Raw genomic sequence first — 26,461 nt, 5'->3', positions numbered from 1 at the left:
TAGCGTGAGCAGAGCAACGGAAGTTACGGAAGAGCGGAAGTTTATACGCGGTTGTGAGGTATCTGAAAAAATAGTTCCACTATAGAAAAATAAACGGATTGAAATCATACATTGCGCCGATATATTTGTTTTTAATCATCAGCGAACACCACTAACCACTCGGTGAGTTGCACAGTTTTGAAAACGAACGTTAAGGGTTGTTTTAAGGACATGTTTGTGTATGGCCATAGACTCCCGTTCTAAAGCGGTCATGGGCAATTCTAATTGTCAAAAAGTCGAGACAGGAACCATTGTCAAAATTTCTTTGTCCACCACTCTTGCTCATCCAAAACAAACTACAAAATAGACTCAAAGTGTTAAATACCGGAATTATCCTTTAAGTTAAATTTACACAAGTATTGATTTAAAATTTTTCTATCAGATTGTTAATTCCAGATATTCCAGATAAAGCGTTTTCTGCGTCTCACTGCCCATGTGGTTACAGCAACAACAAAACATATGACCATAGTTACCACACACAAAGAAATGACAAGAACTGTCAAATTCATGACTGGGTTTGATATTCCTTGGGGTTTTGGATCAGGGAGGATCTTTGAAGCTCGAGCAATGTTGGAGGTTTCAGATTTCGCTTTTTCTTTGTCTTCAGACTGAACTGCAAAGAACATTGTGGTGCCATTGTGGATTGTGAAACTGAAATTGAATGAATGCTGTTCAACTGATCCAGCCTCGTGCGGTGAGACGGCAGTTGTGTTGACTGCATGACCATTGCTGAAGCTTTCTCGAAGCATTTGAAGGTCATAGCTCCACCTGATCTCATAGGATTTTGCTTAAAGGAAAAGAAACATGCCACAAACACAATACAATTTACATTATTTCCTGATCTAAATTTGAAACCATTTTATGTTGTCAATGAAGATTGCATTCATTGATTGTAAAAGATTGTAAAACCTTTTATTTTAAATTCTGGTATAGTAATTGTGTGCTTTACCTGTCCCTTGGTCGAGGTCCTCACCAGGAGCCGTCCATCTGAGAAGCACAGAGTCCTCTAGGATCTTAGCTCTCAGATCTGTGATTTTGTTAGGTGGGAAGTTTGGTGGAATTGAGCCTGTAAACGCCACCTCAAAACTCTCTCCAGTGGCTGTTCTACTAAAGCTTCTGACCTCAAGTGGTTCCTCAGAAACTGGAGGCTCAGGAGGGTTCAGCTCTACCACACCTGAAATTAGAGGAACAACCTGAATCTGCTTGATTATGTCTGAAGCAGCTTTGTAGCTAAATATAATGACATTTATGTTGTTAGTTTCAGTTTGTGCATGAATTTATGGACTCTTTCTGCAGGTTACATACAGTAGATACACGTTTCTGAACGAGTGTGTAACTGAATCTTTACCTCAAACGATTTGTTCAAAACAATCATTCACTCAGGAACTAAACTTTGAGTCAAGCTGCAGGGTCCCTACATAGTCCCTTTGCTCTCTATATTCACCGAGCACAGGATACCTGTTAAAGATTATTTCACTTGACTAAATGCAACTTCATCAAACACAGACTACATTTTGAGGTATGATGGCCCAATAATACTTCTATAAATAATTATAATATAAATAACCATACGTTTGTGTAATTGTCATGATCCCAGCCTGTTTTCCCATGGTCTTGTGTGGACCATGTTGTGTTATTTTGTTTTCTGCACCATGTTTTATAGTCCTTTGTAGTTTTCTTGTTGATTAGTTTTTAGATTTTTCCCAGGTGTGTCTTGTTTGCCCATTACCCCTTGTGCATTTAAACCCCAGTGTTTCTTGTGGTCCTTGTCAAGTCTTGTCCTACACGTATGTTTGTTTGGTGCACTCATTCTCTGGTTCCTTGGTTCCCTGTTCTCCATGTTTGATTTGTTATTATGTTTATTCCTTTTATTAAACTCACTTTAAATTCACCCTATATTTCAGTAATATAGCCTACAATACATCCATATGTATTTGTAAAAATGTATTATTAATTTAAATATAAATTGTCATATTTGAATGTGATAAATATCTGTTGTGGTGTTTAATATGAAATAATCTAATTTGGTTGTATGGATATGTCTATGATTTTATTTGATCGTAATCAAGATAGTTGCATTATGATTTTTGTGTCTTGCACACTTTATACCCACAAACAGCTGCATACAAAACACACGCTGGATTAATTAAACACAATAAGAGGCTCAACTTCTTTTTCCCCTGGTTTCACAGACAAGGCTTAAGCTAGTCCCAGATAGAATGCATGTTTGAGCTGTTTTAACGGAAAGCAACTTGCACTGACAAATTGTAAAATAGCTGAAATTGTTTTGTCTCAAGATGCACCCCAGTAATGTTTTTTTGAAGGCACATTTATAAAAGCTACTTAAATGCCCTAATTGAACTAAAGCCTAATCCTGGCATAATCTAAGCCCTGTCTGTGAAAACGGGCCTTTATTTTTTATTTTGTACAAACTTTAAAGTGTTGGAGTGATGCGCAATAACTGGTGGGCACATTTTGTTTTCCACTTCCTGTGAAGTGATGTATCTGTGTAACCTTTATAATCCCTATATGCTATTTGCAGTGCCCTTCGAACTAAGTCACACTTAAAGGAACACTTCGACTTTTTGGGACTTTAGCTTATTCACAGTATCCCCCAGAGTTAGATAAGTCCATACATACCTTTTTCATCTCCGTGTGTGCTGTAAGTCTGTTTGACCCACCCACCGCTAGCCTAGATTAGCACAAAGACTGGATGTAAATGGCTACAGCTAGCATACTAATCCCAATAAGTGACAAAATAACGCCAAGATTTTCCTATTTACATGTTGTGATTTGTATAGTCAGTGTACAAATAGCACTGCTACTTGGGCGGAGTGATTAGCGCAGCACCCGAGAAGCGCCGTTCCGTCAACAAAACCAAAGTGACTATCTAGCTAGTAGCGAACGTGATTCGTGATCATGGATGACTTTGAGGAATTGTCAGAGGGTTGTTACTCCAACTCTGAGCGAACTCTCTGCTCCTCACCACAGCACAATCACTCCGCCCAAAAAGCAATGATTGCCCTTCTGAGAAAATAGTTCCCAGTATTTAAACATTTAAAAAATAGCTGTGTCTCATATGAACTTGTTATTTGTACACACTGTGACTATACAAACCACAACAAGAAAAATGTTGGCGTAATTTTGTCACTTACTGGGATAAGTATGCTGTAGCCAAAGGTGTCAAAAGTATTCACATTCATTACTCAAGTAGAAGTATAGATACTAGGGTTTAAAAAGACTTCTGTAGAAGTTGAAGTATCAACTCAAGCTTTTTACTCAAGTAAAAGTATAAAAGTACTGGTTTCAAAACTACTTAAAGTATAAAAGTAAAAGTAATGTAAGGAAAAAAATGCCATTAAGGACAAAAGCTAAGGCCACAGGGGCCTATATAGTGCACTACCCCAGCTCCTCCTCAAAAAAAAAAAAAACATTTTTCTAAAGGCCATATTTGACTATAATTATATTAAATTGTTGATGTTGAAAAATTTGGGATGACGCACTAGGCTACCCGTGTCAGCCACATATATGCCCATAGAAAATTAATTTTCTAAATAAATAAGCTAAATAAGCGGAGGAATCAGGAAATTAATAGGATAATGTATTAAGGTTTTTAGTCTATATTGACCTTAACAATACGTAAATGTATTAATTCTGTAATGTTACAAATAACTAATAAAGACATGGTGGCAGTTTAACAGAGACTTAACTTTACTCCGCTCATAGTGCAATGCAATAGTGCAATACTGTCTTGTTCCTTGCTTTTTGAAGAAGCCAAACACATGTCTGCATCTTTCATTAAAATGATATAGTTCACCTAAAACTGAAAATCATATACTCACCCTCAAACTGTTTCAATCCTGTATGAATTTATTTCTTCTGATGAACACAAAAGAATATATTTTGAAGAATGGCGATAACCAGACAGTGGATGGACCCCATTGACTTCCATAGTAGGAAAAAAAAAATACTATGGAAGTCAATAGCTACCATCAACTGTCTGGTAATAGACATTCTTCAAAATATCTTTTGCGTTCAGCAGAAGAAAGAAACTGGTTTGAAACAACCCGAGATTGAGTAAATGATGACAGAATTTTCATTTTTAACTAAGTGAACTAATCATTTAACAGAAATGAATGGTTGGCATATGTTTCACATCAATACTGTCTAGTTTGTCCTGTTGGACACACAGCAATACTGTCAAGTGTCACTTGTGACCCCATTGCTCTGAGCCATGTTTTCAGTGTCCTAAGAGCACTGAAACCTCTTTCAGTCCAGCTGATGAGACTGGGATGATTTGATCAACAGGCCTCTCATTTCAACAAGACCAGCCTTCAACAGACCAAGCAATGTTATTTTGTCATGTTTTATGGGGACATTCCATAGACATAATGATTTTTATACTGTACAAACAAACTGTGTATTCTACCCCCCTATAGACTAACCTTACCTATCACAGAAAACTGTCTGCATTTTTACATTTTCAATAAACAAAAGTCTAATTTATAAGCTGTTTTCTGAAGAAGAAAAAAATCCCCAAAAGGACATGGATTTCGGATATTGACATCTTTGTGGGGATATTTTGACCCTATAATGTAGAGTTGCACGCACACACACACACACACACACACACACACAACACTCACTCACACTCTCACTCTCACTCACACTCTCTCTCTCTCTCTCTCTCTCTCACACACACACACACACACACACACACACACACACACACACACACACACACACACACACACACACAAACGATTATGTTAGTGTTATGTTACAATTGTCATTATATTGTAAAAACGTCTGTCCCCAAATCAATATTTGACGCGATTTGCCCCGTATTCTTGAGCACAGAACTGTTGATTTCTCCCTCGCTTACCGCATCTAGGTAATTAGGACTCGGAGGAGTTTTGGCGCTTCGCACAACCAAATGTGACAGCCTCTCACAACAAGTTAGAAAGAAAAGAAAACACAAAGCCAATCAGTTTAGCGATGTGTGTTCAGGAGGCGGGACTCAGATCTATTAGCCTTTTTTTTTTTTTTTTTTTTTTTAACGACGATTAGCCGGAATGAAAACAAGCCGAAATGAACTAGGAGTAACGAGGCTATTTTTAAAATGTAAGTAGGCCTACAGATAATTGCGTGAAAATGTAAGGAGTAGAAGTAAAAAGTCGTCTGAAAAATAATTACTCCAGTAAAGTCTAGATACCCAAAATTTGTACTTAAGTAATGTAAAGAAGTATTTCCTACTTCGTTACTTGACACCTCTGGCTGTAGCCATTTAGATCCAGTCTTTGTGCTAATCTAGGCTAGCGGTGGGTGCGTCAAACAGACATACAGCACGCACGGAGATGAAAAAGGTATGGACTTATCTAACTCTGGGGGATACGATGAATGAGCTAAAGTCCCAAAAAGTCGAAGTGTTCCTTTAAGATGTAGGATTAGTCGATCAGAATTCACTCGTTCAAAAACTGATTCATTCAGAAGTTACTTTACAAACAATTCTGCTTTGGCTTTGTTTGGAACTATAGTTGCTTGAAAAAAATATAACGTAACTAGCAATATTGTGTCTAAAACTCAAGTTATCCGGTACTCAAGTTTTTATTGAACTACTGTATAACATCAGACTCGCGATTGTGCTGTTGGTCTAAATGTAAGTTTTTCTTTTCAGATGTGATCAAATTTAAATGTATTTTCAAAATGATCAAGGGTTTACCGTTTACCACATATCCAGGTACGTATGGGGCACCACTCTTTTTTTCTTTAATAAATCCGGCTTGTCCATCTGGATTCTTCACTCTCACTTTCAAGCTGCTTCTCCCATTTTCTAACTTTGTGAAATATCTGGAATAGATGCCATCATTTTGAAAAGCATCAGCCCCTGAAAAAGATGGATCTCTGAGTTATATTATTTGGAAATGTACCTTTTACGGTATATTTTAAGTTGAGTGCATACTTGGAACAAGAAAGATGGGTAATTTACCTGCTCCATTGTCCAGGAGTTGTAATGTTTCTGTGGACCCAGATTCAGACTGCAGCATAGCACTCACTTCAGCCTTTATTACATGCCTGTAATTCTGGCTGACCTCAGCAAACACTATCATGGGTTTAGTGCCGTCAATGAACTGCTGGTTCATGTGGGCTTTGGCTATGATAGGGGGAACATCAGCACGCGCCGCTTTACTTGTTACTGTTATAGTCAGAGACTGAAGTGTTGTACTTTGGATGATGTACTTCCAGTCCCCAGTCTACCAAACACATGGATAGTAAAAGCAGAAAAATAAGGGTTTGCTGTAAGTGTATTAGTTGAATCATCTAAGTCTGAAGTTGTTGTTGAACATATTTTGATAATGTTTATCTAAAACTCTTGGCCCAGATGTCTTTAATTATATTATAATAGTTCATGTTTAGCCTACATGTTTATGGTCTGAACTATAAACTTAAATAACTGATTCATAAAAGTTGTCATACCTCTGCAGTTCCTGGAAGTTTTAAGGTGAATGTTTTGAGAGATACTTCATGACTCATTTGTGTCTGACTGTAGATTGAGCCACTTGGTGACTCTATGGAAATGCTTGGAAAACTTTTTTCATAGATTATTACAAAGTTGGTTTTGTTACCAACAGTCTGATCCACTGTTACTGTCCCATTGAACCAGCCTGATGTTTTTTCTCCAACACTTTCTAGCTAAAGAATATAAATGAAAAAAAAACAAAAAAAAAACATTAAACACAATATCAATGACACTCTTAAAGTAATAATTTCATCAATGAGCGATCACTTGCCAAACCTGAACTGGTTCTTTTGTGTAATCTCCAGTTGATAATGTAAACGAAGCAAATGCATCCATTAACTGGTTGGAGGTGATGTCATCAGTGGATAAGATAAATTTCCCCCCTATTTTCATCATGGAACAATTTTGCATTACATACTAAGTTGGCACTATCATTTACTCTTTTTTTTTGGTACTCAATATTAGTAATATCATTTACTCAGATAAAGATACTTATTCATTTATTTTTTTTATTTACCAGTGCGTTCCGCCATTTCCATCAGTGCTTTATCTGCACTGGGACCAAAAGCTAGTGTGTGTATAATGGCGCCACTGTTTATTGCCTCCGTACTACAATTATTAATGTCGTCCGTCGCCTCACCGTCTGTCAGAAAAATGATTTCATCTCCTAATACATCCCCATTGTCTGTTGCAAGTACCTGATGGGTAGAAATTAGAGAGCATTTGCCTTGAATAAACTATACACTTCACATATTGCAAACAATAAAATTAACAATTAATATGGCACCTTTAAGCCTAGATCGAGGCCTTTACACACATACGTCCATCCATTTGCTGTTTTTGGCAACAGTTTGATGAGATTCTCTCGTGTGGACTCGCTGTCAATAGTAGTCAAGGAGCTCAGAGTTGAAGCATCAGTACTAAAGCTCACAATTCCAACACTGGCTTGATCCTCAATGATGCTCTGCAGGAAATGTGTGGCAGCCTGCTGTAGTCGAAGGATTCTGGAGTCCTATAATGGAACTAATTTCATTGGTATGGTATTCAGTGTGTAAAGGATAAAATTATGCAGGCACTACTGTTTCAAATGAAGTTTAATTTTTTTTTTATGTTTGCATACTTGCATACTTCCCGAGACATCAAGGATGAGACAAACAACCCGTTGCAATCGTTGCACAACTTTGAAAGTTGGTGCTGGTGGAGACAACTGCATTGGTTCTAGAGAACGAAGTGTGTCTTTATCCACAGAATCCTCAAATATTACAGTCCACGTTGGTTTGTTGCCACATTTTTCATTTTGTAAGTTTGGGGCTTCATAATTGTGTTCGTTTGCTTGACAAAATGTGATCACCTAAAAAACAAAATTTGTCACTAAGTAAAAAGTAATATGTCATCAAACACTCAGTTTCACTCAGTGTATTCCTTTTAAACAGGGAGTAAAAAAAAACAAAAAAACTTGATTATATTTGTGTCCTCAGATTAGAGTGCTGCATTGGGATTCGCAGGAGCGGGCAGTTTTACCTTTGCTGCATGTTGGAGTGGGCCGTCAAAAAAGATTGAGTAAGATTGCAACCGAATCAAATATTGTGCCTTGTTAGGTCACCAGAGTTTAACTGTATGTGTGTGTGTGTTACACATACGTTTAAACATTTTTAGGCTCCACTAGTTGTGATGTTTTGTTTTAACAGTTGGTAGAGTTTTATAAGGCTAATAAAAACTTTTAAACTTAAAAGTTAAAAAATAAATAAACTTGCGTCTCGCCTGCGCTGCATTGCATGTATGATAGGGCCCTATATCTCAAAGTCTGACAATCCAAAAAAATGTATTAGCTTCTTGTAATTCAAACTTTATACTTTGCAAATGTAACTTATCAAGCAGATGTTGCAAACTGAAATTGATGTAATTATGGGATGTAACATCCAATTGACTTGGTAAACAAAAGAAGACAGTCCAAGTCCCCAGGACAGTGGCCCATTAGGCCCAGGTCATAAATTAATTTACCAGAACTCATGTACTGTAAGTTGTAGGTTACTAGTTACTAAAATAATTTCTGGAATGTGTGGAAACATGTAAAATCTGTACTTACAGAATCCAGGCTTGGAAGGAACATTATGGAGCTGTCTGTGTTTTGATTTCTGTGTGGAAAAAACATGCACCCCTTGATAGGTAGGGAAGTTTGTGGATCAATGAGACATTCTTGAACAGATCCATCAGCAGTACGTTCATAATACTGTCCTTGAATGCTTTTGCTACACCTAAAAATATGCAATAAATCAATAGTGATTGTAATTTCCAAAGACATTTAAAAAATATCCCTTCTTTTAATTAACAGTTTATGACCTTGTAGCTTCAGTCCTGCCATTAGAGTGGTAGAATGGCTTTGTTTTACTGTATTCATCAAACACGCCCCATCTCAGATGAGCCCATTCATGAACCAAGACCCTTCCTGCAAACAAACAAACAAACAAACTGCTAGTAAAACATACAGACTACCATATTAATGTTGTCATGGTTAGTTGAGGCAATGACATAGGACATAGGAAAAAACAGAAAGCAGCACAAAACCAACTCAAAGTAAACTCAAACACAGACCAAACATTCACCTCTTGATCCATAAAGCTGAATGACAGTGTCGTTTAGCAGGAAGTTTGGAGTGAAAAGAATGTACTCTCCCTCTTGTCCACATTCACCATAATGATGAGTATATGGCTCAGTTGAATCAGCGTTATCGATTTTTATTTTAGCCTGTGTTTGACATAGAGATCGGGTCAGCAATATCATATGTGAATGAAATGAATGTAAATGAATATTTTATTTTATTTTAAGATATAATGCCATAATTCTCTGTACCTTTTCAAAGGACTCTTTTCTTGCTCTGGTAAATTCCTTACTCTTCCAGTGAGATGGAACCAGTATTGTAGCATCTTTAAAATAGACCTTTTTATCCAATGCTTGATGAAGATGAAGTGACCCTTCAGTGACCATGTCCTGTCAGAAGGAAAGTGAAAAGATAAAATGAGAAAAAAAACTCTGCTCTGAAATAATAAAAAGTAATTATTATTTCATTTGTGCATTCACAAATACTGTCAACAATTTGTGATTATATACTGTATATTTCTAAGATTAAAAAAATTAAAACACAGAATCTTTTATGACATATTTCACAAAATCCTCTAAAACAATGAATGCACAAAAAGTTTGTTAAATAGACAAAAATAAGCATATTCACCTTGATTTTATCAATGAGCGTGTTATCCTGTGGTATTTTTGAACTGATCGCAATGGTAATGTCAACATAACCACCATCTACATCTAGTTTGATTCCAGTGGAGGTGGACGACAGCAACGTCCATAATAAGACAAACACCGTTCTTGAGTCCATAGCTGTAGAGTTTAGATGAACAGCAACTCCTGAAAGCCCGTTTTGAACAATTTCACAAATGATCTTAATGCTTATAAGAGATAAGTGGGTGTGTGCTCCAGTTTCATGCAGGGGTGTGACTATTCTGCCAACATCATGGCCCATTTAAAACATAAAATGAATATACTTCATACTAAATTTGCTCTCAAGGCTGGTACATTTGTAAATTGTTGGCAGACTCTTAATTAGTTTACTTGGTGCAATATAATGTTGTAGTGCATTGATATTTATTGTCAGCTAGAACTTTTGGGTGGGTGCTTCTCTCAAAAACAAGGAGAGAGCATGTTACAGTGAACAGACGTATTTCTACTTAAATCTCATAAGCTTCATTCAAACCGTTTAATATTTGGAAGGATAAATATTGATTAATAACTTGATTACAAACCTGTCACTGTGTGGGTTTTGTGTCTTGTTCTTGTCTGTCATGTAATTCCCTGCTTGTCATGTGATCCTGTCATGTGTCTTGTCCCATGTTCAGCTGTTCCCCGTTATGTTGATTAGTCTTCCCAGGTGTTTCAGTTTAACCACGCCCCCTTGTTATTGTTTAGCTTGTGTTCCCTTGTATTTAAGCCCTGTGTTTTAGTTCAGTCCTTGTGAGTTCTTGATGTTGTAACGGTTGCGGTTGTCTCCTTGTTCCTGTCCTGAGTGTTCTGTCGTGTACCCTGGATTACCTGTTTGTTTGTTTATTAAAGTGCTTGCGATTGGATTCACTCTCTGCTTCATTCCTGCCTGCATCATTACAGCCCGAAGGGTCTTCTCTGCCCTGGCCGCCCGAAGGGTCTTCTCCGATCCTTCGGGCAGCCAGGGAGGAGACGACTCTTTGGGAGGCCAGGGCTGTGAAGACCCTTCGGGCAGTTCTGTAAACGATGCAGGCACGAATGAAGCGGAGAGTGAATCCAATCGCAAGCACTTTAATAAACAAACAGGTAATCCAGGGTACAGGACAGGAACAAGGAGACAACAGCAAACGTTACAACATCAAGGACTGAACTAAAACACAGGGCTTAAATACAAGGGAACACAAGCAAAACAATATAACAAGGGGGCGTGGTTAAACTGAAACACCTGGGAAGACTAATCAACATAATGGGGAACAGCTGAACATGGGACAAGACACATGGCAGGATCACATGACAAGCAGGGAATTACATGACAGACAAGAACAAGGAACAAAACACAAAACCCACACTGTGACAAAACCACTGAAAAGGATATATATTGAAGCAGCAGTGGATTCAAGAATCCACCCCTTCCATATGGGCTCAAAAGATTGCATTAAAACAGGAAATAAGGTTCCTGTGTATGTGTATTAAGTAAAAACTCAACCAGAGACCTAAAAACAATTTTAAAATTAGCTTTATTTTTTTATATCTATTAATATTATCTTATTTTTTTTACTTTGTCATTATTGTCAAGTATTAAAGTGGGGGAAATTATGTGAATGCTCAAAGTTCAAAGTTGTTCTGCTTTAAAATACGAGCTCTACAGATAATATGTGTACTCTAGATTGCACATTAAATCAACCCAATTGCCACTAGACTTTTGGAGGACAAAGCCTGAATTTGGGAATGTTTTATGAACCCACAAACTCACTTTCAGATACATATGTGCGCACACCACACACATTTACATTTTACATTTACATTTAGTCATTTAGCAGACTCTTTTATCCAAAGCGACTTACAAAGTAGGACTAGATTAAGCGAGTCATCATGAAGAGGCAAAAAACAAAAAGCAGCGCAAGAAGTGCTCAAGATACAAAGTTCAGGCATTATTCAGAGTAGCATAAGCCCGATAAGTGAGGTTTAGAGGGAAAGGGGAGTTTTTTATTTTTTTTATGTGGTTAAGTGCTCACGGAAGAGATGGGTTTTCAGATGTTTTTTGAAGGTTGTCAGGGATTCTGCATTCCGGATGAGGGAGGGGAGAGCGTTCCATGGAACTGTGAATGAGAAAGAATCTGAGACACAGAAGCCAGAAGGGCAGGAAGAATAATATTTGGGAAACAGTGCCTGCAGCGGAAAACTCTGCTCTGATTGATACTGATGATTGATGTTATGTGTTTAATTATTACCATCAAGGGACATGGTCACATGTTTTCACTTCTCTTGGAAAAACCCAAGTAATGCTAAAGAGGAACAAAATGTAACTCCGTTCCATATAATCTCTGCTTTTTGAATTTGAGTTGTTGCATTTTTGATTCTGAAGTCTAGTGCATCCAAGAGAAGAAATTAGTTCTTTCACTAATCTTTTTGCTCAATTTGCTCTGCTGTATTAATCCAACTTGTATTACTCAAAAGAGAACAAGTATTATTTTTAAATTTATTGCGTGAACTGCTTACAAGGCAAATTCGTCTTTGTAATATCCTCTTATACAGGACTGCCCTGTTAAGGTTGGATAAGCTGAATTATTATATCCTGTAATTTGTGATATCTTTGATACGAATATTAATCATTGTGTAACCAGTTATAAAAATCGTTTGTTTAAATACATTTTTATTTCATAAAGACAAACACCGTTTAACTTTTATATCAGCTTGCAGTTCCATAAGTGATATTAAGAGCACATTAGTACTTCTGTTATTATCACAGCCCAACTGAGGGCTCAGGAAGAATTCTACCAGAGGGTAAGCATAAATTTAATTCACAAGTCTTGATGACAAGGAATGGTTATTGTTTCACAAGTGTTATAGGGACATACCTAGATTTGGGGGTACAATTAAACAAGCTAGGGAGGATTTAACCTTATACTGGCCTGACAGCAAAAGGCTATTTAGATACAACGATACTAAAAGCTAATCAGGAGATGAGATGCAGTACCAAATCTTACCACACTTTCAAAAATGACAAAATACCATATTGAAAACAAATAAAAACAAAACATTAGGGACTATTAGCCCAAGTCATGCCCCTGCTTATGGATTGATGATGCAAATATAATGATGTTTTTAAATAAATTTATTGGCCTCAATGATTATGTCAACTTCTCAGGAAGCAAAGTAGTATTCTATAAACCCTAGAGAACTGTACACCCGCCAACAACTACAGTGGTGTGAAAAAGTGTTTGCCCCCTTGGTAAATATGATCAAATATGGCTGTAAAATATAAATCTGCATTTTTAATCCTTTTGATATTTTATTTTAAAAATGTGCAAAAATCTAACCTTTCATTGAAGTAAAATAATTGAAAGTGGGGGGAAAATCACATTATGAAATAAATGTTTTTCTCCAAAACACGTTGGGAACAATTGTTTGCCCCCATAGAACACCATAGAACATTTGAAAAGTAACTGACACTACTGGAACTTCAAACGGGATGGGTTCTATGGTCAGATGAAACAAAAACATTAGCTTTTTTGGCAGCCAACACTTAAGATGGGTTTGGTGCACACAGGGATAAACAAGTAATAAAAACTCAGTGAGTGTTTTAGCGCAATTTTCTCACGTCATGGGATCACAACACTAAGAGATAGTAAATCTTTTTCTGGATTTTTTTTTTGTGCGTTCCCGAGATTAGACCTTCCTTAACATAATGCCGAAAACCCGAAGTCTCTAGGTGGTCTGGTTGAGGAGTAGATAGAAGTGCAAGATTGGTGCGCACAGACAGAACAGAAATCATGAGTTAACAATCGCAATTTTGTACGGTGGAAAATTGCGCTAAAAAGTACCCCATGTGTAAAATGAAATACTCTGCTGTATCTTCAATGCTGTGGGCCTAGTTTTCTGCCAGAGGTCCTGGACATCTTGTTCAGATACATGGCATCACGGATTCGATCAAATACCAACAGATAAAAAATCTAAACCTGACAGCCTGTGCTAGACATCTTATAACGGAGAACAGGATGGAGAGATTTGGAGGAATGGTCTCTGATCTCTCGTCAGGAGTTCTCCAAACTCATCAGGCATTATAGGAGAAAAGTCAGAGCTGTTATCTCTGAAAAAAGAGGTTGCAAAAAGTATTTAATAAAAAGGGGCAAACAATTGTTCCCAACGTGTTTTGGAGAAAAACATTTATTTCATAATGTGATTTTCCCCCCACTTTCAATTATTTTACTTCAATGAAAGGTTAGATTTTTGCACATTTTTAAAATAAATATCAAAAGGATTAAAAATGCAGATTTATTTTTTACAGCCATATTTGATCATATTTACCAAGGGGGCAAACACTTTTTCACACCACTGTATATACAGTACGTCCAGAGTGAGAAAAAAGGTTCAGAAAATCACTCTGGATCCCTCACATTCAAACCACTTTTAACTTTTGCTGTCTGGCACTACAGAGCAGCAAAGACCAGAACAGCCATGCACAAGAAAAGTTTTTTCCTCCAAATAAATGACAATACCCTTCTTTTTTATTACAATATTATTACAAAGACAAAGACTAATGATCTCTGTACTGTTGTTGTCTCTGTGTAGGCTACTGTAACCAAAAAAAAAAAAAAAATCCTTGTGTGTGCAAACATGTTTGGCAATAAAGCTCTTTCTGATAATCTCAATATATAGATAATGCTTCATTGTGATTTGGTGTTACAAGGTACGCAATAAAATATTGCATTTTTTTTTTCTTGCTATTCAGTCATAAATTAAAACATTGCACCAAACCTCCAAAAAAATGGTCTAGATTTTGAATGGACTTTTTTCACATTTCCAGGGTTCTCAGAAGTCGTCATAGGTAAACTTCTCAAGCCCCTGCCCTAGTTCAAAATTAATCAAAAGTGCCCATCAACAATTATCAACAATAATATTGTGGTCAATAAAACAAAATCCATTTGAATTATAATTAATATGACAACATGTACAAAACAGTAACAAAAACCTCAAAAGCAGGAAAAACCCTTATCTTTACATATCTGCCGCCAGACAGTCTGAGATGTCAACATTAATCATTAATCCACATTAATCCACACAGACATCAGTTGTGGTAAACAGAAGCTCAAGCATGTTTGCTTGACGTGCAAGAACCAGTGAGGTTCATTCTCGTGTGTTATCCAGCACGTTTGAACTTCCACAGGAACCAATGAGGTTTGTTTGAATCGAAGAATAATACATTAAGTTAAAAAAAATTAAGCTTATGACCTACTAATATATTTTGTAACATTATAAATGTCTTTACAATTTGATAAATTATTGCATCCTTGCTAAATAAAATTATTAATTTATTACCTTACTGACCCCGAACCTTTTAATGGCAGCATTTGAAAATTGTGTAGTAGATGTATTTCCCTTAAGTTATATACGAATGTGAAAGAACATGTCTTTTTTCAGGTGTTTGTTTCCACAGCCCCTGGTATTTACAGAAAGCCTGTTATCGGAATGTGGGAACATCTGTGTGAGAAGGTGAATCACAATTGTGGTTATTTGTAGTTGTCTATTACAGGAATTGCATTTTAAAGTATCATTTGCTTTACATTACATACAAGCAGCAAGTTCAGTCCCAGTAGGCTATGTATATTAAGACACTGTTGTGTTTTGCAGGCGAATGGTGGAGTGACAATAGATGTGTCACAGAGCTTCTATGTTGGAGGTGAGCTAAATCAAGTTCATTGAAGTCTAAGGCCCGGTTTACACCTGGTATTAAGATGCGTTTTGGTCGATCAGATCACAAGTGGATGGTGCTAAATAGAGGTGTAAACAGGGTCTAAAACGTTTTGAGCTTGTCCACTTTCGATCACTTCCAGAGTTAGTTGAAAACGTATGAAGGTAAAAGAGTAGCAAAACTCAAGAGCATGTAGAGGTGAATTTGAGAACTTGTACAATAAATATTCGTATGTGTAATGTGTAAAATGCCATTCACAGAAATACAATGACAGACACAAACTTATAATATGTATTTGCATTTAATCTTACATTCACATTCACAGTACAACCTCAATTAGGCACTTGCAACTTCTTAAAGGGGTGGTTCGGGATTTTTGACATCGGACCTCATTTTTAGTCAGCCTGGTTGTTATTCATCAGTGGAGACATTTTTTTTTTTTTAAATTATCCAGTCCTTATATTTGGATAGTTAGCCGATGCTAGGCTAGCGCGAGTCAAGGGTAGATGTTAGCCAGCCATTAAAAACTGTTTTACCCACTCCACAGTGCACCAAACGCAAATCAATTATAACACTAGACTATCGATGCAAATGTACGTTGAGAGAATAATGTTAGAAATCAAACAAACCTTTCATCTCAATGATCCAAAAGGAACTAGTTTCTCAGCAGCTGCGGAATTTTACTTTGCTCCAGTTAGTAATGCGGCAAAAAGTAAACACAGAAAAGAAGCGCACTACAGTGAGTGCAGTACATGTGTGTACCGGCTCACTCGGTTGCCTAGGTAATCAATATCACTCCGCTGCTGCTGTAGACAAGGCTTATGATTACAGGGAACAAATTATAACTAATGCAATGTGATGAAAGGTAAGTTTGATTTCTAACATTATTCTCTCAACGGACATTTGCATCGATAGTCTAGTGTTATAATTGATTTGCGTTTGGTGCACTGTGGAGTGGGTAAAACGGTTTTTAATGGCTGGCTAACATCTACCCTTGACTCGCGCTAGCCTAGCATCGGCTAACTATCCAAATATAAGGACTGGATAATTTTTTTTTTAAAATGTCTCCACTGATGAATAACAACCAGGCTGACTTAAAAATGAGGTCCGATGTCAAAAATCCCGAACCACCCCTTTAAATCTGTCAATGCAATTTAAAATTTCACGCCTTGACTTTAGCTACTCTTTTCACGATATATTAGGTGCAAAACTAACTTGTGCACTTGAAACTCAGTGGCGGAGAGAGAGAAAGGGGGTGGGAGTGGGGGTGTTCAAAGGAGCCGTTCTATTGGTTGGTGCCCAGCCAATGAAATGGGACTTCTATTGTACGCGGTGATGTCACGAAACCCGTGTCCTGGGGGACGCTCTGAAACGCTAACATGGCTTAATGCATTAGACTGATATTAAAAGAAATAAATGATATTATTAAACTCAGTAAACACCATACAAATAAAGCATACAGAAAAGCAATCGAGCACAGAATATGAACGCAACGTGTTTAATTGTACGTTAAGCATTTTCCTCCCATAGAAAACCAAGAAAACCCTTAATGAGGCTTAATGGTAGCCTGACTTCGTCATACTCATATTCTAGTCAGAATGTGAGTCTGATACCGCTCCATTGAGATTTGATTATGGGGCGTGTCTCAACCGAACTAGGAAAAAAAAACAACCTCTGCACTCAATTGGACAGACCTACAACCAATCAGAGCAACGGAGTAAATGACGCATGTCCTTCATTCATATTTTCAACCAACAAAATGTCGCGGGCGCGGCTCTCTGTTCCTCTTTTAAAATGAATGTGCTGTCGATATCTTCTATAACAGACACGATGGCGGAATCTACACATGATGTTTCATAAACAAAGTTCGGGAGGAGCACGTACAAATAATCAATCCAATATCAACTTGTCATCAAACAATACCATGTCTAACGTTACCCTTTCTATCAGCATGAGGAAGCATATTCACTCTGTCAACTTACCTAACACTCCTTGACAGTTTTTCAGCATCCCTCCACCACCCGGAATCCTCACTCTTGTCTTGTTCTCTCACAACCAGGAATACGGGGGGAGTATGGCTACCGAGCCCACAGCCCTCTCCTCGGACAGCATGTCATATACGCATTTATTCTATCTTACTTATTTGTGTGAACTCGTGACATCTCATATAGCCTACGCATTTATTCTATCTGACTTATTTGTAAATGTGAACTGAACTCGTGAAATCTCAATTCTCCAGCTGCAGTCGTCTTTGTTGTAAACTAATTCAAATCAAGCGCTCTTTGGTGACGTGGGTGATTATGTAACCGCAGACCATCTGTCCATCATCGATTAAAGCCCGCCCTGGCAATTTGATTGGCTCGGCCTTCTAGGAGCCGAGCATAATTACTCCTCAATGGATCGAGTCCAGACCGAACTTCCCGACCAAAAAATGTTGTGGGCGGGGTTCGGGCTGGCACCCAGGCTAGCTTAATGGACCAACAGTTATAAAAATATAAAAAAACACCCAATTCATTATACATATCAGTCTAATGCATTAAGCCATATAAGGGTTCAGACCGCCCCTGAGGACGCGGGTTTCATGACATCACCATGTACAATAGAAGTCCCATTTCATTTGCTAGGCGCCAGCCAATGGAACGGCTCCTTGGAACACCCCCGCTCCCGCACCCCTTTCTCTCTAGCCGCCCTTTCTCTCTTGCCGCCACTGAGTTTCAAGTGCACAAGTTAGTTTTGCACCTAATATATCGCTAATATAAAGTCAAGGCATGAAATTTGAAATTGCATTGACAGATTTGAGAAGTTGCAAGTGCCTAATTGAGGTTGTACTGGGAATGTCAATGTGAGATTAAATGCAGATATATATTATAAGTTTGTGTCTGTCATTGTATTTCTGTGAATGGCATTTTACACATTTGTGACTACTTGTCTGCTAGCCTGGAAATTCAGACCTAAATCTAAAAGATTAATGGTCTGGCGTCGACTAATGAAAATCGCCCAGCTCGAGGGGCGGCACCAAGCGTGCATTTGAAAATCTCACTGCACGCAATTGGATAACACTACGACTAATCACAACAATAAGCCCCATACGCTTAGCTACCAGTGGAGCTAACTAGTAGATCGGCGAAACAGCAAAAACGTCCTTCTTGCTAAGGAACGATTTGAGCGGAGTCTTCTGTTCCTGTTTTAGATAAAAAGCCAAGTCTAACTCGTTCATTGTAGCGGCCAAAGCCGTTTCAAACAACTGGTGTTCATCCATAGCCATCTTGCAATGTTTACTAATGACTTCGACCTCACAGCGCTGTCGTCATCTCGCCTCTGGCCCGCCTATATCAGATAATCCGATGTGATTGGTGCAGCTCAGATCGAGGGGCATTTTTAATGAGCATCACTACTCGACACCAGAGTAACTCGCTGAGCAAATTCAACTTGTGCTCTCGCGAGAACACTGGATTACCAGGGTACTTGTCTGCAGCTTCAAATTCAGAATACAGGTTTGTACCTATTGTCTGCGAGTGCAAATTTCAACATTCAACTTCAGATTTTTATTTTACAGGTTTTCACATTGGAGCTGTGAGTGTAAATCTTCACATACAAGAACGAATATTTATTGCACAAGTTCTCAAATTCACATCTATGTGCTCTCTAGTTTTGCTAAACTTTTACCTTCATAAAAACACATTCGACCGGATTGCTTTTATTGTATAAACACTCATGTGGTCAAATGTGTTCGAACAGCCACAAAAGACCGCCTACTCTCCACATACTGACCTAACACGTAAACACTATGGGACCCGCGCTAGCTAGACAGGCTGAAGACCCAAGTTTAATTTTGAAGACTTAAAACATAGGCCCTACCAAGCCCAATGTCCTCTCACCATTCCTGATTTCTAACATGCACTCACCGTGTTCGGCGTGATCTTCCGGCTGTCAGAGCAGAAACATAAGCTGCTGCTCTCCGTATGTTTTTCGTTTTCAAACGTCCCGCTACCTTTCGGCACGCCAATTACTCTGACTGCAGAGACCCACACTTGAAATAAAGTGCAACCAAAAACATTGTTTTAAATTTTTATTTTATGTATTTTATTTCCTGCACATAGTGCAAAATAACATCTCAGATTTACATGCTCAGTAATGGTTTTCCCTCATTTACAGATGCAGCAGGACGTCCTGCTAACTGGGCCCCAGGGAAAAAGAAGAAAGACTTCTCCTGCAGTGACAGACTGGTAATGGCGTTAACTGCAGTCTTCATTACTCATAAGCAGATTGAATTTGTTACTGTTACTAAGAGTTACTGCATTTTATAATAAATTATATTAATGTAAATGTAAATCACATGTAATAGCTTTTCTCTGGTTTGGCCACAAGAGGGCATGATAGTGTTTTTCTTGCTCCGTTTTAGTATAACAAAAAAGGGAAACTTTACAATGTTGTGGGCTTTTGACATAATACAGCTTTACAGGTTTTTATCCCTTATCTCTTGTGCCCTCAGTTTGCCCTCAACATTGGTCTTCAGTTTCACACCCCAGAGGAATACTTCTTGGGCTGGAAACCACTCAGTTCAGCTTGCCAGAGTTTGACCCTGTAAACGATTGGTCTTTTTGAATGTTTTTATTTCACTTACACGTTTTCCACAGTCTATTGTGTTATTTACATGTATTGTGTTATTTACATGTATGGTTATTAATATTTTGTACCTTAGTTGGGTACTTCACACTGCAATTCAAAAGTTTTGGGTCAGTAAGATTTTTTTGTAAAGAAATAAGTACTTTAATTCAGTAAAGATGGATTCAATCTAATTCATCAGAATTGGCACTAAATACATTTATAATGTTACAAAAAACATATATTTCAAATAAATGCTGTTCTTTTCATTCATCAAAGAATCCTAAAAAAATAATGTCTTATGATTTCCACAAAAATATAAAGCAGCACAACTGTTTTCATTATTAATAATAAGAAATTAGCATAAGAGACTTCTTTCAAAAATATTTAAAAATCTTACTGGCCCAAACTTTTTGGACATTACTGTACTAAACATCTGTAATAATGTTTTGTGTTTTTGTATCATTGTCCAGAGGAAATTACACTCCAAAATGCGTCTTTACGATCCTCCTGATACATCCCTCACATCTACCAAACAGGAAGTCATTGTAGCAGTGGGATTCCCTGGATGTGAGCCTTTTTTCAGTGTTTGTTTTTTCCTCTTACTCCTTCCAGGTGACCAATTTTTATGATATAACCCTTGTTTTGTTTTTTTTTTGGGGGGGGGGGGGGGGGGGGTCTTGCAGCGGGCAAATCCACATTCTTCCAGACACACATCATTCCAAAGGGCTATGCATATGTGAACAGGGTGAGTTGTTACATTGCTAACACAACAGAGAACCGAGAACCCAGAGACAAGAAGTAGATCTCTAAGAGCAGGGTCGAGCAAATTTGGTTCAGAAGATCTGGAGGATTTAAAAGTGTATAATATCTTGTTTTAACTGTTTATCTAGATGTCTTGTTTCTTGTTTTTGGGTTTTTCTTGTCTTTAAAACAAGACTTTATTTATAGCTGAGATTGTTTTCTAAATCTCAGAAAGCTTATATTCTAAATGTTGTGTTTGTGCGCTATAAATCTCTGCAGTCCAGCTTAAGGCTGGCCCACACAAAAAGTGGAAATCTTATCAGATTTTCAAAATGTAAGAGACCACAAACATGTTGATAAAAAAATCATAGACTTAAAAGTTCCTATAGTGTGAGAAAAGCCAAGATGTGACGACGGGCAAAAAAAAAAAAAAAGGTTTATAAGTAGTCGTGTTATGCTTCCGTGCTTTGTGATTGCAACAAAAAATGTGGCAATATGCCCTTATCAGTTTAACCCTCTTGCAACCTTTCTTAAACTTTGTTGAGTAATTTTGGCTCAACAGCATCAGAAATGAGTTAGCATCAAGTTGAATGTGGCTGAATAGTTTGAAAACGGACAGAAACTTCTTCATTTTTGGAATTAACTTAATTTATATATATATATTTCAAATAAATGCTGTTCTTTAAAACCTCAGTATTCTTTGAAGAATCCTTGAAAAATGTTAAACTACAACTGTTTTCAACACTGATAATAAGAAATGGTTCTTGAGCAGCAAATTAGCTTATTACAATGATTTCTGAAGGATTATGTGACTGAAAATAGAAAATAGTAAAATAGAATACGGTTACTTTAAGTTGTGATAATATTTAACAATATTACTTTTGCATAAGAGACTTCTTTCAAAAACATATATACATGCAAATAAAATATAGGCTATATATAATAAGAAGTTAAATGTATTCATATAACAATTTGAAACATATGGTATAAAAGTATACGTAGTTATCTGTGATTTTAAATATTTTAGACATAAGGGGCCTCATTTATAAAACTTTGCGTAGAAACCATCCTACATTTGATCTTTTCTCAAATGTGCGAACGTGTGATTCAGAGACGGACCGTACACACAAAAAACTGGAGGGTGAGTGTAACAGGCCAGTAAGAGCTGCGCGTGTAAACCACACTCCCCTGGCTTCTAGAGGCGCTCTAGAGGGGAGTAGGACTGGTTACACTAAGTACATTTGCATGTTAAGACTGATTTTATAAATATGAACGTTGGCTTGGATTTTAGCGTACACGCACTCATAGTACACGTTTTATAAATGAGGCCCATGGTGCACACTGACTTCATCATGTTTCCTTTTCATAACTTGTGTTATACTATGAGGTTTATTGTGTCTAATGACTTAATGGCTGAAAATCTATTGTCATTTTCCAGTAGTTGCATTTTTATTTAGACTATGATTTTCCTTGTACAGCATCATACAGCATCACCCCCTTAAATAACTATGCATAGTTGCCATATAATTACCACAAAAAGAAAGCACGATAACAGTTGAATGATCACAATAAGATCTAATGACACTATAAAATCCTCATAAACAATGCCATGACTGAACCCAAAGGGCCCTTAAGATTTTTCAAATGCCACAATCAGCCCATCCATAAAGCCATACAGGAAAATTCCTACAAAACCATAAAAGCTCCTCAGACATGACAGTGTTAAGATGCTGTAAGGCATAGTGATGTTTATATCTAATGTACATTACATGATGTCTTATTAGCTCTCTCACAGGATCTCATGAAATATATTGAGCAGCTCTCAATGACATCAAACATGACTTGTCAAGTGGAAGGTGGTGAAACACTTCATGATTAAAAAAAGGTTAAAAAAGATAAAAATTCTTAACTGATATATCAGGCATACAGTAAATCATAATATATATATATATATATATATATATATGTGTGTGTGTGTGTGTGTGTGTGTGTGTGTGCTCCTATTCTCTACTGAGTAATATATAACTATTGTTACTTTGTTGCCACATTTTTTATTTTGCAAGTTTGGGGCTTCATAATTGTGCTCGTTTTCACGACAAAATGAGATCACCTAAAACCAAATATTTCAAATAATTACTTCATTCCATATGTTTGCATGCAACGCACTGCAGATGACCAAAGATACATTTTGCATGTCTGGAAACATGTAAAATCTGTACTTACAGAATCCAGGTTTGGCATGAACATTATGGAGTTGCTTGTTTTTTGATATTTGTTAGGAAAAAAACTTGCACCTCTTAGTCGGTAGTAAAGTTTCTGGATCAGTGTGACACGGTTGAAGTAATTAATCATAAAATTGACCTTCAATGTTGTTGCTACACCTAAAGATAAGCAGGAAATCAATGGTTGAAATAATTTCCGAGGAGATTTTAATAAAACACTTTATTTTTGTTAAAGTTTTATGACCTTGTAGCTTCAATACGGCCATTTGAGTAGTAGAATGGCTTTGTTTCACTGTATTCATCAAACACGCCCCATCTCAGATGAGCCCATTCATGAACCAAGACCCTTCCTGCAAAAAAACAAACAAACAAACAAACAAACAAACAAACATTCTTGTTAATACAACAAACAGATTACTGCATTAACCTGGATGAATGTTGAAGGATAACAAATTACATTCACCTCTTGACCCATAAGACTTAATGAGTGTGTCGTCTCTGAGAAAGTTTGGGGTGAAATGAATGTACTGACCCTCAGCTCCACATTCACCATATTGATGAGTATAGGGCTCATCACCATATTCTGGTTTAGCATTATCATTTATTATTTTTGCCTGCATTTCACATAGAAATTGCATCAGCAGTATGTTAATGAAATGATCGAATTGATTAATATTTGACACGTAATAAAAATGGCATAATTTTCTGTGCCTTTTCATAGGCCTCTGTTCTTGCTCTGGTAAACTCCTTACTAATCCAGTGGGGTGGAACTAGTATTGTAGCTTCTTTGAAATAGACCTTTTTATCCAATGCTTGATGAAGATGAAACGACCCTTCAGTGACCATGTCCTGTCAGAAGGAAAAATGAGAAGAACTCAAAATGTGTGTACAGTATTTATAAAAAGTAATTATACGTCAATTTGTTCATTCAAATACTGTTAATGAAACTTGATTATATATTTCGTTCTAAATTTTCTTTAAAAACTGCAAAAAATATGATCTTTCACTAAAGGCACTAAAACCATCAATGCATTTGTTGTTAAATAGACAAAAAAATATATATTCACCTTGATTTTATCAATGAGCGTGTTATCCTGTGGTACTTTTGAACTGATCGCAATGGTAATGTCAACATAACCATTTCCATCTAGTTTGATTCCAGTGGAGGTGGATGACAGCAACATCCATAATAAGACAAACACTGTTCCATAGTCCATAGCTGTAGAGTTTAGATGAACAGCAACTCCCAAAAGCCCATTTTGAACAATTTCACAAATGATCTTAATGCTGATCAGAGATAAGTGGGTGTGTGCTTCAATGTCATGCAGGGGTGTGACTATTCTGCCAGCATCATGGCCCATTTAAAACATAATATGGATATACTTCATATACTAAATTTGTTCTCAAGGCTGGTACATTTGTAAAATGTTGGCTGACTCTTAATTAGTTTACTTGGTGCAATATAATGTTGTAGTGCATTGATATAGAGAAATGTACAGTTAAGGGACCAGATATGATGAATGAAGACCAGGAGTCAGAGATGCAATCAAATGAAGAATATTTTACAGAAGAATAGTTTACAGTTTTATCAGCAGAAGTTAGCTTCAGCAGTCTTATGGTACACATAAGGTCACTAAACAACCATCACTTGAATAATTGAATGATTATGATTGTTTAAGGCATAGGTAACTTTCAAAATTTTCACATACAAGTCAGAAGCATATTTCCATTGATTATCAGGATGACAACCAGGATCCCGGTTAAGGCACAAAGTGACCGAGGTCACGAATCTTAAGTTTGTCTATCAGGGGGTCATTTCATTTCCCCTGGGTGCCAGTTGCTCACCTCACGAACGTCAGGTCCTGTAACAAAGGGTACTAACGCACACACACACACACACACACACACACACACACACACACACACACACACACACACACACACACACACCGCTTCTTCAAGGTTGGAGTTGGTCAAGCTCTAGCTCTGATCAGGAAACTTTCCCAAAACATACTGATAAGATGTACTTTCTCTTAAGAGGTTCAGACAATATTCGTCATTATTCTCTATAGTGACTGAAGATGAAAAGTAAAGTTAATGCTTTGACTTTGAACTGGTCCCATACGAGACATGCCTGAGTGACTCCAGTGACCGGCTTTCATTGTCAGCTAGATGTTTTGGGTGGGTGCTTCTCTCAAAAACAAGGAGAGATTGAACAGACGTAATTCTACTTAAATCTCATATAAGCTTCATTAAAATCGTTTAATATTTGGAAGGATAAACATTCAGGCATGAAAACAGGTCAGGGGTAAAAAAGGTGAGAAGGATGCGGCATATAACCCCCCCCCCCCCCCCCCCCCCAAAAAAAATGTCATGAGTGAGTAGGAACGCGTGAGAGTTAACTTGAACAGATGAAATAAGTAAAAAATTCTCACTTATTAATAGAATTGAACTATACTCCACAGTGATGAATCCCCCCCAAAAAGCTGTAAGCTGCATTGGCATAGTAATACCAGTTTCTCACAGCATCACTGTGGTGAGTGGACCTCTGCCACTCTAGGGGGGTTCGGGGGCATGCTCCCCCGTAAGAAAATTTTGTGCTTTTTAATGTTAAATTCATCAATCTAGTGCAAATTGAACAAAGAAAAATTCAAAACTCTTTTAGTTACAGTGTCTGTCTACATTACTACTACATAATAATAGTTATAATATTAATCCCATGATAGTAATAGCCATATTGTAAAACAAATGCACTGAAAAATACTTTCATAATTAGTTTTGTACTAATATCTTAAAAGAGTATATTTCTATACTTCACATTAAAGATGTGATTGGGCTAGCCCAGTGTCAAGCAAGAAAAGAACCAATGGGCCGCTGATCTACGTGTTTCATCGGGTGTCAGAAAAAAAAACTAGCGCTGACTTTTTTTTTTTTTGGACCAATGCATTACACACTAATTACGCACTGTCTAACCCAGCGCCGCCAAATAAGCAAAACAAAACGAACGGGCAGCCGATGTACGAGTTTTATGGGCCGTTAAGACAAAAAAAACAAAAAACAAAAAAAAGTATGAGATGTATCGGCCCAAAAAGCACGTCGGTCCACCGGGAATCTCCCGGTAGTCCCGATGGCATTAGCCTACATGCTTGGACGTCACACAAAACAAAATCCTACCTGTAGCCTTTCACCATCCACTTATTTAGCTGCTGTCGCATCAGTTGACATGCCATCTCATTTCCCCTCTTTCTTTTTCTATTTTTAGCCCCCGACAGCTTTTTTGCGTTATCCATCTTTTTTGACGACAACTCACTAAATGTTACTCGTTCCTGCTCGCTCAGAGCTCACGGCGCCCGCGCCCGCTCGCGATATTATCCCGCC

The 26,461-nt window shown here is 37.3% G+C and overlaps 1 protein-coding gene and 1 long non-coding RNA gene across 2 annotated transcripts; one reads left to right on the top strand and one right to left on the bottom strand.

Annotated features, from left to right (window-relative positions):
* Window positions 1-395: 395 nt before the first annotated feature.
* LOC307166792 (calcium-activated chloride channel regulator 1-like) lies at window positions 396-10,076 on the bottom strand. The gene is made up of 14 exons (XM_079885448.1): window positions 9,789-10,076; window positions 9,410-9,547; window positions 9,163-9,304; window positions 8,900-9,005; window positions 8,646-8,814; window positions 7,680-7,910; window positions 7,347-7,571; window positions 7,077-7,257; window positions 6,836-6,942; window positions 6,517-6,732; window positions 6,029-6,293; window positions 5,762-5,926; window positions 989-1,213; window positions 396-826 (listed from the first exon to the last, which is right to left on the bottom strand). The coding sequence occupies exons 1-14, from the start codon at window positions 9,939-9,941 to the stop codon at window positions 426-428; spliced, it is 2,724 nt and encodes a 907-aa protein (XP_079741574.1). The 5' UTR covers window positions 9,942-10,076; the 3' UTR covers window positions 396-425.
* Window positions 10,077-15,236: 5,160 nt separating this feature from the next.
* Window positions 15,237-20,066, top strand: LOC307166793. Its single transcript, XR_013822695.1, has 4 exons — window positions 15,237-15,313; window positions 15,452-15,500; window positions 19,668-19,738; window positions 20,005-20,066. It is a non-coding gene; the product is annotated as an uncharacterized lncRNA (long non-coding RNA).
* Window positions 20,067-26,461: the final 6,395 nt, after the last annotated feature.

Source organism: Squalius cephalus (genome assembly GCF_949319135.1).
Source record: "Squalius cephalus genome assembly, chromosome: 11".
Taxonomy (NCBI): Eukaryota; Metazoa; Chordata; class Actinopteri; order Cypriniformes; family Leuciscidae; genus Squalius; species Squalius cephalus.
This window is presented reverse-complemented; position numbering and strand designations above follow the sequence as displayed.

Coding starts and splice junctions, on each gene's coding strand:
- LOC307166792 (XM_079885448.1), bottom strand. CDS start 9,941: ATGGACTCAAGAACGGTGTTTGTCTTATTATGGACGTTGCTGTCGTCC. Junction 7,911..8,645: donor TCCTTCCAAGCCTGGATTCT/GTAAGTACAGAT, acceptor TTTGTTTTTTAG/GTGATCACATTTTGTCAAGC. Junction 7,258..7,346: donor GCCTCGATCTAGGCTTAAAG/GTGCCATATTAA, acceptor TCTACCCATCAG/GTACTTGCAACAGACAATGG.